The following is a 21,408-nucleotide window of genomic DNA, read 5'->3' as shown; positions in this document are numbered from 1 at the left end:
ATTATACATATACAATATTGTCTTCATTTTGGTTCAAGCCAAACATCAACAGACATTTATTTACACCAGTTTTTGCTCCAAGTTGAACGGTTTCAGCAGTAAAATGTGACAATAAATGTTTCTGTTAACTGCTGTTGATTATTTAATTGATTTTCAGAGTTGGTTTCAGTCATATAATGTTTTACAGTCTTCACTATCGGCAGGGAGGGTTTTATTATCACAGACCGTAAATGCAGATGTTTCTGTTTTTATCACCTGCAGTTTATCTTTTTTAGATGTACACAACATGATGTATTAATCTGTCAGCACTGAACAACCAGTAAATTATTAACTCAAAATACATCTCATTTTTTTGCCATAGGTTTTTCCTGTCAGGCAGTGTGACACTTACAAAACTAGAGGGAAAGGCCAACAAACTAAACATACTGATAGAACTTACATTTTTGGAGAAACGACAGAAGTAACTGGTGTCAAAGTACAGTGAAAGCTTATTCCTCCTGAGTTACCTTCTATTACCGTATCTTCATAGTAGGTTCAAACCACTAGGAGTCCACAGAAATGCCTTCAACACCTTTTATACATGAACATGATATCTTTAATCAGGTTACACTACATTAATTATGACACATGAAGTATTTACATAAAGAATAAAAGCTGTAAAATTTTCAATGTACTTACTACTTACTACTAAAGTTTTGAATTAAATTAATTTCAGACTTTTTAAAAATCTGTCCGTAAGGTGTGTTCAGTCCTGGTCCTCTGGAATGAACTGATAATGCAGATTGTTACAGGACTTAATGCTGATAAATGATCACTAAATTTTATTATGGGTGGTTCCTGCTATGTGTGCTTGTGTGTCTTTCCTTTTTGTGCCTCTCACAGATCAACGTTCAAAGGTTCGTCACCATCTGAGTCTTCTGCTGGATCCTCCATCTTCACCCCAAGTCCACTGTCCAGATCTACGTCATTAAAGGAAACCTTCGGGGGTTTTATCCGTGGGTTGTCGACTTCATCCTCCTCTCTGCCGCTGGATGACTCTTCGGCCTCGCTGTCGTCCTCTCGGTTGTCTGGGATAATGACCACCTCCTCCTTGGCATTGGGGTCGATGTCCTCCTTAAACCAGACTGACTTGTATCCCTCGTCCATGCGTCTCTCCTTGGTCAGGATGGGTTTCACCTCCTTCTCGTCGTCGGCCTTATCCGAGCCCGCCTGGCTGGTGTCGTCACTCAGTAGGGCGTGCAGTGGTGCTGAAGACTTCACGATGGCCTCATTGAGCAGAAAATTCCTTGCCTTGTTTCTTTGCTCTACACCATCCATTACGTTTACCCCCCCTGGACCTCCAGAGCCAGTGCTGTCTCCATCTTCATCTTTCTGGAAGGCATCATTGGTGTAATGCATGCCCTCCTTATGACCATCTGAACCTTGACCCAGCTGTGGAAGGACGGTACATTCAGAGAGAGAAGAAAACAGAGAGAGAGAAAACAATATTAACAGTTTAAAGCCCTGCTGGCAAACCTGCTGCATTAGTCCAACTATGGTCTCCAGTGAATGTTTGTTCCCAGAGTTTATCTTTGAGACAGCAAGTCTCCCAAGGTTTGGTGCCATTTTAAGAAGGTACTCATGGATGTATTGTACCTGAGAGTTTGACTCCCTGCACACATGAATCTGCTCATTAGATTCAGATTTCTCGAGCACAAATGGAAATTTTGTCCTAAAGATTGTCATAGAGGAAATGGAGATAACCAAAACAGGACTTATCCTCTTGGAGCCATGAATATCCACTGAAACTCTGATGGAAATATGCTTCGGGTTTGGCATTTTGGCTGTCGCCATCTTAGTTTTTTGGAACCATAAATGAGGATGGTGGAACTAGCTAGCTTAGTTAGCAAGGTGCGTCCAAAATGCACCTTTTTAGATTATTTAGATTCAACTTTATTGTCACTAAACAAGTATAGTACAACACAATGCAGTTTGCGTCTAACCAGAAGTGCAAATAGTGGAAGGAGGAACCTGACTGTGATAATAATTGGGATGCAAATTTTAGCTAGCGAAAAACAGGCTTAAAACAAAATGTACTTTCCTGAGAGAAGCCAACTCCTGAGAATGTCTTTTAGTACAACTAACCACTGAACATCCAAACAAAATGTTACAATTAACTTTCATGAACTGATAACACACTATGAAAGGGGTCAAAGTTCTCAGACAAAAACACAGACAGCACTCAAAAACAAGTTCACAGCTTAGTTAAATGCAGTGCTGTTAAATAAGGGTTTTCAACAGTGCCGGTTAAATGTACACAGTGCAGTGGATACGATTCGCCTTGATCCTGACTGGCAAGTTGCTGTCATAGAGTTGTCAATAACAAGGTAGCCACACCCTGAAGCATACCCTGCTTTATCATCTATTTTGCTCTAAATGGGATCATAATTTACAAAATGAACATCATGTTGTACTGAAGAAGACTTAAAACTAGCAATTGAGACCATTAGTTAAGTGTTTAATGAGGTAATAAATTAAGCAAGAAGTAGGGTAATTTTGTCATAGACTGTCTGTCTTCTTTTGCAACCAATAGAGTCGCCCCCCTGCTGGCCGTTAGAAAGATTGCAGGTTTAAGGTTGCCGCTTGGTCTGGATGGTTGGAAGACGTTTTTATACTTCCTGAACTTGCCCTTACTCAGAGAACTTTATCAACCTTTTAAACTTTGAACTTACAGAGCTTTGGAACATGCTGGCATCATAGATCTTCCTCCAGTCTGCTTTCTCCCTCCGAAAACGAAAGGCGAGCACCCCGATGACCACCAGACAGATGAACAGCAGGACACCCAGGGTCGCACCGACCGCTGCCATCTCCGTTGGCCCGTAGCCACCTAATGGTATGATCACTGCAGGACAAAGGTCACTAAATGGAAATGTCACCAAAAAACATCTCTGAAACTAACTCAACTAACTAAAAATCGATACAGCAAAGTATCGCGATATTTTCCGTGGCAATACTGTACAGATACACGGAAGCCAAGTATCATATCTTTTATTATATAAATTGCACATGAGAATTTTACTTTTTTGGTACTATAATAATAAAATCAATTGCTTTTTCAGTCCACTAGAAAAAGAGCTTTCCTTTGGGGATACAATTTAAAGTTGTAAAAAAGATATAATAAATTCCAGTTCATCGCAATATGTTTTAAATCGCAGTTATACGAAGTATCATGATAATATCGTTTAAGCTTATGGTCTATGTAATTAAGCCATAGGCAGGCTATATATAGGCTGACCAAAGGTATAACCAACATCAAAACTAGTAGCTAACTAAAGAGACAGGTACAGTCAAGCTAACCAAGAACAAAGTTAGCAGTCCAGTTGCTAAGTAAAGCTGAAGCTAACAAGCTAACGTCAATGTTAAAAGTCTTCAACTATTAGATTTTGCAGAATGACTTCCAGGGGAATCATCACCTGCTTTAACTTTAGATACCTAATTTACTTGTACTGTACAGTTTGTAAATGTCTTTTCGAATAAAGAAAACAGCTGCATTTGCAACAGCTATTTGTGATTTAAACATCACATGTACAAATAATAATAGCACTATAAATCTCAGTATAAGTATAAATTGAGAACACAGGGGGACCCAGGACTGAGTTCCTAAGGAAAGCCAGTTGCTTTGGTGTAGAGCCAAATTACGAAGGTTTTGCAAGGCAAGACTTGGTTTCATATAGTGCTCAGTGGCTTCATAAAGTCAGATTAATTAGGCAAAAATATCACAGTCAACATTTTGAGGGGTTTTGTTTTTTTTATAGTACTCAAGAACCTTGAGCTAGCTTAGCATTGAGCTCGATGATGATATATATAAGACAATATATATATCTGGTTACACTCTTTCAGACCTGACTACCGTCACTGCACGACAAAGCCGAGCTCTGTGGTTGGTCGCTTTGAATGTCAACAACAAGACACCTTTTCTGGTCAGGCAGCTCTTGAACACATTGTGAACTCTACCTTTCCAGGAACTTAGAAGTGGGCTCTGGCTTCCAGATGACCTCTGCTTCACTTTTTAGTGTATTGTATTGTATTTTTTATTACCATGGAAGGATCACTCTTATGTTAGCTTAATTTCCCTCAATGGTCAAATTTCCTATGACTGAAGCTACTGAGAGAAAACATTGACCACCTGTGGGAAGGTGAGCTGTGGTAGCTGTTGTGATGCTTTCTTCACTGGTCAAACTGGGATTAGTGGTTGAAAAACTGCCTTCAGTGGACATACTGGAGATAGTGGTGGAGATGATGGTTGTGCTATGGATGGTAGTTGAGATGCTGCTGTCAGTGGACGTACTGTGGCTGGTTGTGGATACGATATCTTCAGTAGTCTTGCTGTTGGTGGTAGCTTCCCCTATGGACGTCGTGGTCATAATGTCTGTAGTGCTCAGAGGCAAACTGGTGGTGGTAAGACCTGGGAGGAGAGCAAACTTTGAAGCTTAATTGTTTGACCTCATGTCCCTTTTTTCTCCGACCCGCAAAGGTGCTTCAGAGTGGACGCAAAGTGAATTTCCACGTCGATTTATTTCCACTAACCTGACTGCTGGAAGATTTTTGTAATAACTGGCTACAAACAGCCAATAGTACAGACATGTGCTCTAGCTAGCCAAAGGAGTTCCTGTATCCTCATTTATCAAGCTGTGTGTAGAAAGAGTTTTACACTTGTGAGAAAGGAGTTAGAAAATTGGTATTTATCAAATGTGTGCGCACAGCTGCGTGCTATCAATAAATACCACACACTGTAGAGCTGTACACATTTTATAAAACACTACATATCAATATTTATATATTGAAAACTTTCCTTTTGGATGCCAGAGAAAAGTTCAAGACACAACAGAAGAAACAGTTGTGTATCTAATGAACTTTGTACTGATAGTGCGCAGGTCTTTTTTATTTTAAATAACTTAAGGACCAAGAAGAGACACTTTACTGACAATGATGGGGAGGTAGTAACTGATGTAGTAGCACAAAACCAAATAATATTTGGCACATTTATAGACGGACTATCACAGAAAAGAAAGGACACAGCATGGCGTTGTTAGAAGTTTAGCAGATGTTTAAAAGAAAGTAAACTAACAGCGATTTCCAAAAAAAGGATTGCAGCGAACAGTTAAGTAATAAGTGCCACATGATGAGGGCAGTACACCTCAGCCAGCGGCCCTTCAGCAATCCAGAGAGCGCACTCCGGAGAGCTTCTTGTGTGCTTGGTTGTAGTTACCGGATGCCATTTGGAAATGTTAGCACTTATTGTTTATGCAAAAAATGTGCATTCAAATGGTTGATAAATGAGGCTCCTGGATTGATCTTAAATCTTAGCAGGAACTTCACATGTTCCCTTTAGTTTTTCTATTTTCTTGTCTGTATACGTTTATGAAGTGGAATCATACAGCTTCAGCCTCCTACATTCTCCTACAATTCACTCAAGCTGATGAGAATGCTGCCTATCAAAACAGCTGCACCAAGACTGCATAAAAAGTATGGTCTAGGTCAAGGTATATTTATTATCTCTGTCTCCCACGCAATGGATGAAACAGTCCCAACAAGACTACTACTAGTAACTTTACACCCTGGTGCCTCTAGTTGAAATGCTGGAAAATTGCCTGAATTCATAAAAAGGTTCCTGGAAACGTTCTGTGATGGAAAAGGACCAATTATGAACCTTTAAATTGATTAAATCTAAAAGGCAGGTATCTTTTGGTCTGGGGAAGTCAGCAGCTAATTTGTTTTCATTCTGGCACTCATGTTTGCATGTATTTGATGGTTATACATTGGAGGTTAATGCTGCATTGAGCCATATATGAAGAGGAGCCAGAATTTTTTTGTAGACTACCTTTCATTTTTAGGAGAACCCTCATGTGGAGGTTTTATTCCTACCTGATGTCACGTCCACTGAGAGCTGGGCTGTAGCTGATTCATTGTTAGACTTGTCTGTTGCCACCACCTGGAAGTGTGAAGATGAAGTTGAGTGCTTTGTAAGAAAATTAACTCTTAATCAATCAGTCACTTAAAATTTTACTGGATTTGCAAACTCACTTGCAGATATACTGTTCCCTGTGAGACATCCTTTGTCATGAATAGATAGCCGTGAATGATGGAGAAATCACTGCTCCTGCTAATGGAGTAAGTGATGTGGGGATTTAGACCCTGTTTGAACAGACATGAAAAGGTTAATGCTGCATATCAAGTAGACAGAAAACTCACTCACTTATCAAACACACAAAACAGATACAGTGAATATTCAGTTAAACTGTAGCTGCATCAGCCCGTGCAGTTAGCTGAAGTTAGGTGCGTGTTAAAGACAATATGCAAAGTAGTCTGGAACCAACCCTCTGAATCAACGCCCACATCTCAAATTTGCTGCCATTATAAAACACACTTAATAATAAGGCATTTTTAAACCCTAAATGTTTAATATTAGTAAATGTATTCAGAGCCTGTGTTCGCCGAACTTATTTGCAAGAGTAAAAAGTGAATCTTGAATGCTTACTGTAGCTGATGTTTTTGTTACTGATAAAAGTACAAAAATAATTCTAATTGACTGAATTTCCGAAAAATATGCAAATTATTTTATGTCAATATTATATAGATGATTTACTTTTTTTTTTAACTGTGAAAAAAAGATGGCTCTGCCATAAAGCACCTGCTTTTTGAATGGAGTTTGGTTTAACTCAAAAGACGATGAGATGTTAACGTTTTTTACATAATGACACAGATTATTGATCGCAAGACATAATTGTTTGCCTGACCGGCCATAACATTTACATTTACATTTATTCATTTAGGTGACGCTTTTATCCAAAGCGACTTACAACTGCTATACATGTCAGAGGTCGCACACCTCTGGAACAACTAGGGGCTAAGTGTCTTGCTCAGGGACACAGTGGAGGATTGAACCCGGGTCTCTCACACCAAAGGCATGTATCTTATCCTTTGTGTCACATCCCAAAAAAACTTTTTGGAGTAACATTTCAAGTAGAATTGACTGAATTAAAGTGTACAGAGTCTGGAACCAGTGTTTTACCCCAGGGTAGTCATCATCTGTGGCGATGATACGCAGCGGCTGGTCCTTGTTCTTTGTATCCACTGCCATGGCGCCCACTTTAGTGATGATGCCTTCATACTGAGGCCTCTGAAACTGTGGAGGGTGGAGACTCTTCACCTGAACATTGACTGTGACGGTGGTGGTGGCGAACTGATAACTGTTCATCTTCTGAGCAGCCTGGAAGAGAAAAACATGCCTGATGGAAGATTCTCACTCATAAAAACAGACACAGGTTTCTAACCACAGAAAGCTCAGGTTTGGTGATTTGCAGGTGAAAAGCAGGAATGTAACAGTTAGAAATACTTAAATCAGATATCCAAGTTCCCCCAGCAGAACTTCACTGAAGACTATCCACCAACCAAGCTCAGTGTATTTGTAAATAACTTTTTACAGCATTCTACAGTTTATGTAATGATTTAACCATTCAATTAGATGTTTTGTTAATTTGATGCACGTCCGCCGACTAAAGCCTAAAATCCACTGCAGTCTCGACGCCACCGGTTCACGCACACCTTCTCACCGGTCTGCTCTTCACTCCCGTATCCATCAGCACGGATCCGACTCCACCCCTTCATCCCTCACCTGTCTTCCCCTCAACCCTTCATCCATCACACCTCGACCCTCTCCCTTATCCCTGCATCCCTCAGCCCACCCTCCGGGCACTCGATCCGTTCTTTTCGTACAATCCCATCTCAGCTCCATTATAAGCAATAAACCATCTTAAATGTACATCTTCGCAGGCGTGGTCTTTGTTAGTGAATCAAAGTCAGAGTGAAATCACATTTAGTTGTCCCTTTTTGCAATCAAAAATAATGTCAACATGTTTTACTATTTTGCATAATCAGATAATCATTTAAGTCATTTTTAGTTAAAATGCTCAAAAGTCGCTGGTATGAGCTTCTAAAACATGAATATATGCTGGTTTTCATAGTCTCGATATTAAAATATTTATGTTTGGTTTTGGACTATTGATCGGACAAAGAGATCTGAAGATATCAACTTGGGCTTTGCAAACTTATTATTTTTATTTTTAGGGCATTTTATGGCCTAAATGATTCATCGATTTGTTAAGAAAATAATTGACAGATGAACTGATAATGAATGTAATTGTTAGCTGCAGTCTTAATAATTATTTGTTATTAAATGAGGAAAAAATGGTCTTTAGGGAAAATTCAGAAATGCTCCTTTTATGTTTGTGTGTTTAGAAATAAAACATTTTATATTTGAACAATATAAATTTCCCCCTTTTGGTTTCAGTTTTTTTCTCAAAGGAGAACAAGTCATGTGATTTACAGAGCAGACATGTAGCCTGTAGAAGACTAAAAAGGATATTTAATTCTAGTTGTACTTTAAGAGATTCAGTCAATATATTAGATCAGACTTTAAAAAACACCACATGTGTTTCATAGTAGAATGTAAATCCCTTTTCACGCGTTTATAAACCGTTAACATTTGATTCCTCAGTGGTAGCTTTGGCTTTGGTGAAAAGATGTTCCAGGAGTTAAAACCAAGCTACATGTTTGTTTGTCCAGGATACATGTAACAACATGTTTCTTTAATTTCACTAGTACAAACCCAAAGAAGCATTTGGTTGCAGCATTAGGCAACAACTCAGATGAAGAAGTAACAGAGACACAAAGGTACCATTGTTTGAACAAACTGGATAAAAGAAAGTGAATGTTTTGTCTTTACGAGCACTGTCAGACTGATCGTCCCCAACACGTCGGCCGGCTTCAGCATGCTGATGTCCCCGGAGTTCGGGTTGATCTTAAACAGACCATCACCATCTCCTAAAACACAGACATAGTGAGCTGCTTCTACCTGCCAATAATCAACAACTTGTTCCTGTAGACAAAGACGTCAGACTGAAAAACAAACCACTGTTAATTATAATTACCGCTCAGGAAGGAGTACATTATCTCCTCATTTATCCCAGAGTCCCCGTCAATGGCGTAAAGTGGTGCAGGTTTCAGTGGTAACACTCCGGTCTGCAGAGGAGAAACACTCTGATCATCATCATGTGTCTAGCACAGCGGTGAAAGTCGTCCTTTAGCACGAGCACAGTGGAGAACAGACTTTAGAGGCTGTATTAAGACCTCAGCATACTTCAATCTGACAAGCACTTTCCTTGTCAGATTGTCTCAAATCATCTGAAACCTTTCTGATGGTAGAATTGGCTGCATGTGATAATTTCTGTCTAAAACTTCTCTGTCTGTCTTGAAAAACAAGACATTCTCATTTTTCATTCTTCACACATTCTTCATTCTTTTCGTATGTTCAGCCAAGTCTAACATCAAGAATGTCTTTGAGGACAGACTGTCTGAAAGTGTACACTGTTATCCCCATGTCAGGACATCAAGTCTAGCCTGATGGCAGGCTTTTCACCCCGCCTTCCAATGTTTATATTCAGATAGTAACTGACTTGGTTAGACCACACGACAGTCCAATTAGGTTGTTTCAAGCCTATCTGGACCTTCAGTCAGGGAACTCGCTGGACTTTCCTCATAAAGAGTTATCACATCAACGGAAATGTCGCACCTCTTGTTCATTTAGGATGACCCTGCTGGTGTAGCCGGCGCTCTGGCAGATCACAGCCCCCCCTATCTCGTGCATGGTGCAGGGCTGGAACCACGGCGGTCTGTTGTCCACGTCTAAGATGGTGACCATAATGGTGGTGGTGGCGGTGAATGAAGCCTCGCTACTGGGCGGTTCCAAAGGTGTGTCCTTAAAAAAAAAGAATTATTTCAGTAAAACAGACAGTTTGACAGTGAGCCCAGGTCTGACAAGCTGGACTTAAACTAGGCTCGCAATGTTTAGCTGTTCAAAGAGTCCAGATTCTGTAGTGTCCAAACATTTTAGAGGCTTTTCTCCGTCTAAAGGCACTACTGACAATGTCACCAGATTTTGATTTGTTATTTTGACAAAAAGGTTTTAGTCAAATTTGAGTAATTTCAAATACAAATTTGACAAAACTTGTCCTCTGAGGATTTTGAAGCTAAAGTTGTCGCCATCTTTGTTGTCTACAGTTACTAAGGTTAGTGGAAAAGGCTCTTTCTATGTAACTATCCTGCAGTAAGTCTATGAAGATTCTCAGTCATCCAGGTCATAGTTATCCAACGAAGGTTAAAATCAAGGGCAACTGGACTTGGTTGAAGATACTGGAAGACGTTTCGTCCCTCATCCAAAGGACTTCTTCAGTTCTGACTGGCTGGCAGGGAAACTCAGCTATTTAACCTCAGTGGGGTCGTTATCCCGGGTCATCGATACCGCTGGTTCGTTAGTGTTCCTTGTTGCTGTGACGACAGTCGTTACAGTCGTTAAGACTACCTGTGGCCAAGACTGAACGACCATCGTTGGTATCTTCACCTGAGGTCAATAGGTGGCGTTTGTTGAGTTTCCTGGGAAGTGATGAAAGGACAGCATTGTAAGTGGGGGATAAGTGGTGGCGTAGACCCCCCTCCTCCTCAGAGGAGGGGGTCTACGCCACCTATTGACCTCAGGTGAAGATACCAACGATGGTCGTTCAGTCTTGGCCACAGGTAGTCTTAACGACTGTAACGACTGTCGTCACAGCAACAAGGAACACTAACGAACCAGCGGTATCGATGACCCGGGCCAACGACCCCACTGAGGTTAAATAGCTGAGTTTCCCTGCCAGTCAGTCAGAACTGAAGAAGTCCTTTGGATGAGGGACGAAACGTCTTCCAGTATCTTCAACCAAGTCCAGTTGCCCTTGACTTTAACCTTCGTTGGATATCCTGCAGTAATAAAACAGACAGACTCTCCAGTATAAACTCTGGCTGTATGAGCAGAACCAATCTCCTTCCTGCTCACCTAGCATTAGCATGACATGATGCCATACCGTACTGAAGTATTATCTGTTCACTGTTGACTGTGTGAGCAGCCATGTGGACTGTGAAATGTATTTATATATGCATGTTTATCCAAAGTGTTACATTTTGCCTCTAATTCACACACAGATGGTGGCGAGACAGCACGCAAGTGTCTTGCTCAAGAACGCTTTGACATGTGAAAACGAGATAGGGATCCAACCCTGTGATTAGTGGACGGATAGTTCACCCTGCTGAGCCATAGCCAGCCCATGTTCACTTGCTGTCTGAATTAACATTTAAGAGAGCGTACCTGACCTCCAGAGACTGAAAGAAACATTTGATTTCATTGAGTTGGAAGAAGTAAATCAGTGTTTAGAAGCAGCAGTTAGCAGTACTCACCTGAGCGTATAATATTAGTTTGACATTTTTGACTTTGTCATAGTCAAGAGGTGTTGCAACAAGGAGATCCGGGATGGTAGACGATTTCAGTTTAAAGCCGTTCTGCAGAAATCAAACAGACAATAAAAGCTGTTTAGATCTGCCTCCACCTGTAGTTTCCTCCTGCTTCCTGTCCTGGACCTACAGTATCTCTGTACTAGAAATTAAACATATATCTCATCTGGCTCTAAGAAAGACAAACAGCAAGAGGATTTATCTAAACTTCTGAGAGAAAAAAGAAAAATGAACATAATGTCTCACAGATTCAGATGTCAGTGTATAGAAGATCTGTTGCTCGTCTAAGTCTGTGGCAGGGAAGTGGCCCACACTTGTGTCTACAGAAGACATCTGGGACAAAATGGTACAAACAGTCAGTGTGATAAAAAATTAACATGAAACACAGTTTTCAACATTTCAATAAACCTGAAGCAACCCTCAATTAGCAGCCACAACAGCATGTTTCTGACTCTTACATGATCAGCAAACCTAAATAAAACCTATACCATAGCGTTCCTATTCAGACTTGACATGGCCAAAAGTATTTCCACAGCCATGGGCATTAACCAGCTGCTATAACACTGTCCACTCGTCTGGTTTATGTTATTACACCGGACTTTGGAAACTGGCTGCAGGGATTTGCTTGTGTTCAGTCACAAGAGCTTTAGTATGGTCCAACACTGATGCTGGACAGCGGGTCTGGCTCACAGTTCCAGTTCATCCCAAATGTGATGGATGTGGTTGTGATCAGGGCTCTGTGCACAGCCGTGTTTGACAACACAACCCTGTTGAAATTCACATAAAACGCAAGTACATAGTGCACACAGTGTACTACATGGAAGTATACTAATGGAAGTGTCCGATTTGAGACACAGCTTGTGTCTTTATGGAGCTTTGTGTATGGGGACGTTGGCTGTTGAAGATGGAAGCACACTTGAGTCTGATATATAAATGGATTCTGTCACAGTCAGATTTTCTTTCAGTGGAAGCAAACCATGAAAATCAGCTACAGATCAAAAAAAGGACATTAAAATATATAAACATGGTGTCTACATGCTTCATGTAGTGCACTTTAGCTACAAAAACAATAACCAGAGTATCTGCAATTAAAACAGAAGATAAGGTTGCAAATAAATGAATTCAGAGAAACTTATTAACACTGGAGCAAATTTAATTCAGTAAAACAACATTTTGTCATTGGTCAGGTCAAAAGACAAACAGAAAACGTTATGTTTAGTCAAATGTATTTATCAGACTCTTACCTCATTGACATTGACATTGTAGGCTTCCTGATCAAAGACTGGAAGGTTATCATTCACATTGGTCACAAGTACAACAATGTTGATGCCCAACTGGAAACATGGACACAACCTTTAGTTAAAAAATACTTCTAAGCTATTGATTTTATTTTATTGTTTATTCTAAATATTTTTGCGTATTTACTACAACTTGTAAATGTTATATGAAAATATTAAAAATAGTATATGTAGACAGTTTTACCTGGAGGCCTATGGCTTTGTCAGTGCAGATGATCTGGGCTCCATAACTTTTTATGGTCTGCAAACAAAATAAACTTCATTGCTCAACAGTCATGTTTTTCCACAGATTAGTATCTGAACAGAGATGTTGGTTTGTATCTGGTTGGTAACATCAGTCATGACCTACTGTACCTCATGGTCCAACACCTTTGCAGCTATCAGCGTGTTTCCTTCAAGAATAAATGGGTTGTTGGGGTCTGGGGGAGATTTGAACTCGAGGGTCACCCCTGGTTGGACAGTGATTGTCACCACAACATCACCCACCCTGTTGTTTTCTGCAAATTCCACAGCTATAGGAGCAGAACAGACTGTTGGGGGAGAAGAAGAACACAGGTGTCACAATTAAAGAGACGGTGGCAACGTTTAGTAAATCCAGTTTGTTCTTTCTTCTCCAAAGTCAAATTGGAACATAGATATCATGTCATACATATCAGAGAGCTAACCTGAGTTCTATACACTCAGAGGCCCAAAAACATAAACAAATGTACTTAATGAAACAGGGGAAATTAGAAATAAAAGCCTGCAGACTGTTGCGTCATGCCATGTGTACATTTAAGTGTAGTATTAGTTTGACCAGAGTGGGAAAATTACGTTATAACTGTACAAGTTATAAGTTATAAGTTACAAGTAAGTTACATATAGAGTGTGGTGTTATGCTGCGTTCACTCGAGATGGGGATTACCACTGACACCACCTGGTTGTTTGTAAAAGAAACTCATAACTTTTCAGGTGTTCAGCTGAATGTTTTTTTTTTACCCTTTCTCGTATCTGCATTTTAAAGCTTATTTTCATGTTGAAATGTTGATGGATAGCGCTGTTTGTCAATGACTTGGTGTTTGAGTCCAAATGCTTAACCTCAACTCAACCTCACCATATTCCCAAGAACTATTCAATGTCTAAGCCAGTCACAGAGGGGAATGGTACAGGAAACACAGGTAGGAAAAATACTTCAACACAAGACCGGTGCTGGTTTTAGTTCTGCAAACTACAGAGTAAATATTAGTAAATAAAATCTAAATTTGGCAGTTCTGCTCCATTATTCAGTGACATCAAATACACATAAACAAGTTAATATATTTTGAAGAGCTCTGAGTGTGACGCTCTGCCATATCAGCAGGACATATTACATAATCCATTGAATCATGGAGGGTTCTTCTGCTACCGCAGTCTGAAGGCGTCACTGTGATTTTATGGATTTATTTATAGTAGTTTTTATCTTAGGCGGCTGACAGCTTTTGCCTGTACTGCCCAGCAAGCCAGCATAGGAGCATATTTGATTAGCCTTTGGGTCTGTAAATCTTTTATTAACAGGTCAGACTTGGACTGGTTAATAAAGGCCTCTTCCATTTATTGATATTTTTTCAACAAAATTATCCATAGATCAACTGATAACATAAATAATCCGAAAATGAAAAAATAATTGAACTACAGCACTTACGGTAAATGTCTCCCCTCTCTGGCCTCCACACATAATGTCCATTGTGCTGTTTCACTGTCAAACTACTTCCTGTATCTATCACTTCAGCTCTTTCAGTGGTTTATCTAAATTTACACAGGGTGAGCAGTTAAAACTGGTCTGTTTGTACCACATATACCAGTTGGCACACTGTTATTGAGAGCATTATTTTCTGTAAAGTGACACCATAAGTCAGATAAAACAAAACAAGCCTCATGTGAACCATCAGTTTTTAGTACTTACTGTCCTGGGCCTCAGTGGACGTTTGAAGCAGAATCAGAAGAAGAAAACTAAAGTACGTCCTCACAGTGAAATGTGGACGAATCCCGTCCATGTCTGTTTGTCCTGCTGAACTGATCCTCGTCTGTCTGAGTCCACCGCTTATCTGCTTAGCTTTATGGCTGCAGTGGACTTTCCCCCATCATAAAAACATGATCTTTACTTTGTGACTAATTGTCTTCAGGCATATATCATAGTTACAGGTATACATACGTGGAAAAAACTTATTATAATATTAATTTTTTGATCATCTAAGTATTACATCTGTGATTCTCTCCTCCACTCTCCCTTTATCAAGCGTCCATGTGTCTTGGTTTCCATTTATGGTTGACAACGATGATGTAACCAACGTAACATTAACATTGCCCCTTGATTTTAACCTTCGTTGGGTAACATTAACATAAACCCTTGACAGGTCGCTAGTTCATCACATGTCTGACACAGATATTTCAGCTCACATTAATACCTTCGGGCAATTTAGAGTCACAAGTTAACCTGCATGTTTTTGGACTGTGGGAGGAAGCCAGAGCAACTGGACAAAACCCACGCAGATGTATCCAAAATGTTGATATCAAAATTACTTCTACGGTTCCCAGTACTGCTTTAACATGTCCAAAATGTTCCACTCAAACCACTATGTGTGTGGTTACACTGTAACCTTAGTTCTGTGAGAGCTCTCCAGCTTTTAGGCTGTTCCTTCGTGGCTCTGCGACGTTGGGTTTGTTCCATCCTCCGCGCGGCTTCATACTCTACCGGGAGCGTTTCAGAAGCGAGACTATTTTGCCTGCCCAATTTTATTGACTTGAGATTTCCACTTCACTCTATTGGGTCACAAATCCTCTGACTGGTTCATTTCTGGCCTGGTGCCACTGTTTATGATGTGATGTTAATGATCACTACAAAATCGAGAGAGTTGAAAATTGACTGAATGCTCTGTTACACCAGGTATCTCAGCATGATTTGTGCAGTGAATTGCATGCTTCCAAGAGACAATCAATGAGTATGGATTTTGTCAGTAGCGTGAGACACTTCTGAAAAGCGCCGTGGCGTTGTCTAGAGTGGCCTACATACCGTATCAAACAGATAAATATGAAATCAGCTGCATATAAAGAGCTTTATTCAGAACATTAGTAAAGTGTTTGTCCTTCTAACATCAGCTTTGCATCCCGTTGAACAACTCTCTTAATTAAAGTTACAAAAAATGTACTCTAGACTAATATAATTAACTCAACTTAAATTTTTTGTTGATTCATACTAATCACTAATCATTTTGAGTTCTAAATTTATGTTGTGATGAAAAAAAACTACTTCCTAGGTATGTGAAATTCTACACTGTTGGGATTTTCATATTCATAATTGCTGCAGTCTAGACCCTTCAGTTAATTTTGTAACCTGATATCACAGAGGCTTGAAGTGTTTCGGTTACAAGATTTATGAAAAATACTAAACCATCATCTGCATATAAAGACATTTTGATGCGTCTTTGACAGTTATAGTGTAGAATTATATTGCTTATTTAATTATCATTCAGACCGGCATTCATCACAGCCAGAAGCAAAAGAGGGGCACATACATGTGTCCATTTTTTGTAAAGGTGAGACCGAGCAGACCTGTCTTTCACCTCACCATGTAGAGAAACAGGTAGAGCTTTTATTTTCAAATACAACAATTGATTATATAGGAAAATGTTTGGAAATGTCTCTTCAAATCCCTTGGTGTGCATATGTACCATAGATAGTAATATATTAGCTGTTGTATTACATTGTCTCTTGTATTCACAATGGTCCCATTTCCATCTGGTTTAGCATGTGATCTATATCTGGATATTATGTGTTACTGTATTTACACCTGGTATTAATACACGTCATCCTAATCTTAATTCTGCCACAGTGTGATCTGATTTTGATACACAAATTTGGTTTTGCTTAAGCTATTGTGAGAGAAACAAAAAAAATCCTTACAAATGGTATGCATGTGGGGTGGTGATGGCTCATAGATAAGATGCTTGCCTTTGGTGTGGGAGACCTGGGTTCAATTCCCACTACGAGACATCCACCATTGTGCCCCTGAGCAAGACACTTCACCACTAGTTGCTCCAGAGGCGTGTGACCTCTGACATGTATAGCAATTGTAAGTCGCTTTGGATAAAAGCATCAGCTAAATGAATAAATGTAATGTAAATGTAATGCATGAACAGGCAGAGTTAGGTAACCTTTCTAAGCTGATTTTTTAAAGCAAAATGTGCATTTACACCAGGCTGGCTGAGATCCAATCATATGTGAGCATGACATCTCCATATGTGGTCTGGTCGATCTGTTTCTGTGCATTAACCTGCATGTGCTTTTCTTTATCCAAATAGGATATCCAGATGAGGATTGCATGCCAGGTGTAATGGGGTCATCAGAATATATCAAAATCTTAAAGAATCTAAAGCAGGCCCAGTTGCCCTCGACTCAGTACTTTTAGATATACTTTACCATGACATGGATTACTGAGAGTTTTACATCTCATAGACATTTAAGGATAGCCCCTTTTCTCGTTTCGACCACAATGTACCAGGTACTATAGAGCCAGAGCAACTAATCTCAGGAGCTAAACTAGGAACTTAAAATAAATGTGAAATACAGTTTCACACACACACACACGAAACACCTTAAGTACTTCATAAAAATGTTTAATATCAAAGATAACTGTTTCCACATTAAATATGATAACAGCTGCACATAAAGATCTTTATTCAGAACATAATAAAGTGTTTGTCCTTCTAACACCAGCTTTACATCTCTCTCTCTCTCTGCTGAGTGACTTCTACAAGTCAGTCGCCCAGTTGTTGTAGACGGACGGACACATGTACTGTTTCAGCAGCAGGTTCACCCTCTCCATGTCTCCTCCCACCCCGCTGTGGACAAAAACACAGTCATGGTTAAAGATTAACTGTCATCATAACTCATGTTGTCTTTTATATACAATACATTTAGCATAACAGACATTTCCACAGCAATAATTACATCAGTACAACAACAGAGTCATTATGAACAACAGATACTGCTAAACTTACCATTTCTGTTTAACTGTAATACTATTTGTATTCTACTTTGCTGTTTTTTCAAGCACTGTTAAGCTTAAGTCAATATATGTCAGTATACATTCACATTAAATGCATATCAGGAAAATAATGCCTTTCCAAAGTATTAAGATAGAGGAGTGTTCAGTATTTTCACTGCCATGATTAGTGACTGTAGGTTTAACATAAAGGATAGAGCAGTAGCCTCTGGGTACCATGAGAGTTCAAACACAGGACAGTCAGTTATTTTCTCGCTGCTGCATTTAAAGCTAATTGCTATGAATCCACTGTAATTGAAAGCAACCTAGATGAACAAATCAACATCCGTATCAACATCTCTTATATCCTCTGGATTTTGGCAGCTGGACAGTCCCAAGAAATTTTAGTGAGAGAGGAGATATGTAAAATCTGCAAATTAGTAATGTTTAATGTTTAAAATATATATAGTTAAACACAGCGGCTCGACCTATGTGACGTTTCAGATGTGTGTCTTTAATAAACCAAATCTACCCAACAGCAACGTCTTACCGCCTGTCGGACTAGTTTTGGGTAAGCTCAAGCTTTCATTTTGTGCAGCTCAACAGGAAAATTAGTTCTTCAACCTAATGTTAGTGAGTGTGTTTATTAATGAGATATGGAAGCATAAAACATGGGTTTTAGATTAATTTTAACTTTAAAATAATGTCATGAAATAAGAAAACATTCAATATGTTGCTACAATTAAATTGAATGCATGTGACGCAGGGCTTTTCAGTTGTGTGCACTGCGCACAGTTATATCACTGTTATAAAGTTTGAAGTCTCACACCTCTTCTTGACGCTCTCCATGCGGCGCAGGAAGGCGCAGATGGAGCTGTGTTTGGCTTTGGATCGCAGGAACTCTGCGTATCTGTTGGAGAACTCGATATCTCCCAGCTGCCTCCTGCGGTCCAGACCTGCAGAGAGCAGTTGCCTGAAACACAATCACATCAATAATCATCTATATGGATCTGAATACACCAATCATTTATCTGTCTACCTACCTGTCTTTCAAAAACTGCAAACTGAACCTGCTGTTCCTAAACAAATTCAGGATGTTCGTTTAAACTCCGAAAACTTAATCAGCTGCTAAATGATCCACTTTATATATATATATATACACACACTATATATATATAGTTTAGAGTCGCTTGAAGGGACAGTTAAAACCTTATGCTGTTGCATTTGTGCCTATATAACCACCAAAGGGAAGTGAGGATTAATTTTCTTCACCAATAAGTGTAGAAGCTTTGTTTTTCTTCTTCTTTTGGTGTAAACTCACCCGAGTCTGGCCTTGAGCAGAGTGTCTGCAGAGTTCACCCCCGACATAGACCACGGTGCGTTCAGGTTTCTGATCTGAGTCAGAAAACTCTCCACCTCATCGTCATCCCTGAGGTCACGTTTACACATTTAAACAAACACAAAACACAATATCAGCAAACAGTAAAACTTTCTCCAGAAGAGAATGAAAGGAGGATTTCTGTAATGGAGAACATATACAGAGGAAATCTGACACTAAAGAAGATGATAGTATTTAATACAGATCACTTGTTTGTAGTTTCTCATGGATAAATCAGATTTGTTCAGGTGTTGGTACCTGACAGGAAGTGATATGGTGATGTGGAGAACTGCCAACAGCAGGAACACCTGAGTCACACTCATGGATGGCATCATGAGGATGATGAAGATGAAGGTAAGGATAATGATGATTTCCTGAGGAGACAAGTTGATTTTTGAAACACATACGTTATTGTCCTTTTGGTCTCGGCTGTTTAGTTCCAATGAAAAAGAAGTTTGTGCTTGTCCCTTTCCTGTTTCAACATGATACTGCCCCCAGTTACAAAGCCAGCTCCATAAAGAAATCATTTCCACAGTTTGATAGAGAAGAACTTGACTGTCCTGTTCAGAGCCCTGACCTCAACCTCATCCAACACCTTTGGCATAAACTGGAACACTGACAATGAGCCAGATCTCAGTTGGAATTATCTCAAAACAAAACAAATCTCAATACCTCACTCACATCAGCCAAATTTAATGTAATTAATCTTAAATTTAATGGATATGCTGTTATATTTTCAATGCACAGTATTTTTACCCTAACACAACCAAGTCTGTATTCATACCATATCCTTGATGATGTGAAAGTGCAGTATCTTTTCCATCTCTACCTTCCATCCCATATTACATCAACTAGAAGAGACTCACCTTGACAGATCCTGCTCAGAGACCAGATCAGACCTGCAGACTGGCTGTCAGGGTCCAGGCCACCTCCTTTTGTACCCCTTCAGATATTGACCTTCTGACAGACTTCACTCTAATTTTATTGGTCTGATTATTTACTGTGTCAACATTCTGAGTTGGGATTCGGATTTCCCAACCGCAGCGTTGGTTTGTTTGCTTCCTGAACTCTTAATGAAATTATTGGATCTCACTTCCTTAACGAGCTATAATCACCTGTGAGAGCTGCCTGCTATTTGCTCACACGAAATCATCCTCACATCAATTCAGTTTATTGATCCATAAACACACATTCATGTGTTTTTATTACTTTGATTTTGTGCTTTTATTTGCTCTCTCACAACTGTTCAGTGGAGAACTTGGCCTATCAGGTTATCAGGTTTTTGCTTCTTCGTGGGTTCTGACCTCTTTCACATACAGATGACGGTGTTTGCAAACATCATTTATTTGTTACTTGTTTTAATCCACCTAATTTCTGGTCTTATGATATTTTGCATAAATTATGGGCAAAACTTCCAGCTATTTCTTTCCCTGAACCAGGTGCAACTTTGGCATCTAAGAGAGTTGGAGGCGTGCTACAGGTTTCTTCTCTTTTCTTAGATATTTGGGGGAAATAAATGATGTGGGAGCATAGCCTGTCACACTATAAATGGGATATCGTGATCATAACTCTGCCTTCTACTAGAGAATGTTGAAATGTCCTGATTTCGCCTCGGATAACGTACAATAGCATGTCTAGCTATTTACTTACCAAACCTAACTTATCTGAATTTAAAAAGTAACCAGTAACATAAGTTAACAAATAAATAAGAGAAATAAGAAGCAGGAAAATCTCACTCTGAAATGTAGCGGAGTAGAAGTATGTAGCAGATAAACGAGATGTTTTCACATTTATAACCTGTCTACACACACACCTGCTTTGACACAGCACCCCATGTGTTGCTATGGAAATCATTCCCCATTTTAGGCTCAAATCAGACTTCTATTTCAGTAATTTTTCATTTTGGGTAACACTTTATTTGGATCCCCTCTGCATTTATATGAACAGTATATTATACATGTAATAAATGGTTTATAACTAACTTATATTTGTTTATAACTAATGTAGTTATAAGCAAATATATGATTATTTGAGTGATGTGAGTATTTCTGTATTTCCCGTGTTTTTTTGGGTTTCCCCCACCATCAAAAATATATATGTTAGGTTAATTTCTCCAGTTGATTAGATCTACTGTTGGTCTCCGGGCACTGCACAATGGATGCCCACTGCTCATAATTAAGATGGTTTAAATGCAGAGAATGAATTTCGCATATGTTGTACTGTGTATTATTGTATATGTGAAAATAAAAGTTGATTTAAATTTGATTTTAAAACTGGTATAACCAGATCATGAATGACAATGTGGTAAAACACAGTTGTAATAATATAAAATGTTTCCATAGCTGAAGTTATAAATATAAATTGTAATTGTATAT

The 21,408-nt window shown here is 39.3% G+C and overlaps 2 protein-coding genes across 2 annotated transcripts; both read right to left on the bottom strand.

Annotated features, from left to right (window-relative positions):
• Positions 1-189: 189 nt before the first annotated feature.
• On the bottom strand, positions 190-14,668 carry LOC119893413 (cadherin-related family member 5-like). The gene is made up of 15 exons (XM_038705544.1): positions 14,578-14,668; positions 13,011-13,186; positions 12,841-12,897; positions 12,603-12,692; positions 11,605-11,691; positions 11,305-11,406; positions 9,611-9,796; positions 8,970-9,060; positions 8,765-8,862; positions 7,052-7,249; positions 6,064-6,174; positions 5,905-5,971; positions 4,166-4,444; positions 2,712-2,881; positions 190-1,431 (listed from the first exon to the last, which is right to left on the bottom strand). Exons 1-15 carry the CDS (start codon positions 14,666-14,668, stop codon positions 877-879), a joined length of 2,358 nt encoding a protein of 785 aa, XP_038561472.1. The 3' UTR covers positions 190-876.
• A 2,696-nt stretch (positions 14,669-17,364) lies between these two features.
• On the bottom strand, positions 17,365-21,387 carry LOC119893589. The gene is made up of 4 exons (XM_038705840.1): positions 19,292-21,387; positions 18,977-19,084; positions 18,485-18,628; positions 17,365-17,512 (listed from the first exon to the last, which is right to left on the bottom strand). Exons 1-4 carry the CDS (start codon positions 19,558-19,560, stop codon positions 17,422-17,424), a joined length of 612 nt encoding a protein of 203 aa, XP_038561768.1. The 5' UTR covers positions 19,561-21,387; the 3' UTR covers positions 17,365-17,421.
• Between the last annotated feature and the right edge of the window lie 21 nt (positions 21,388-21,408).

The sequence above is a fragment of the Micropterus salmoides genome, unplaced genomic scaffold (assembly GCF_014851395.1).
Source record: "Micropterus salmoides isolate LMB-PRFRI ecotype aquatic unplaced genomic scaffold, ASM1485139v1 Ms_hic_scaffold_8, whole genome shotgun sequence".
In the NCBI taxonomy this organism is placed as follows: domain Eukaryota; kingdom Metazoa; phylum Chordata; class Actinopteri; order Centrarchiformes; family Centrarchidae; genus Micropterus; species Micropterus salmoides.
The sequence above is the reverse complement of the archived record's forward strand: the minus strand, read 5'-3'. Positions and strand labels throughout refer to the sequence as shown.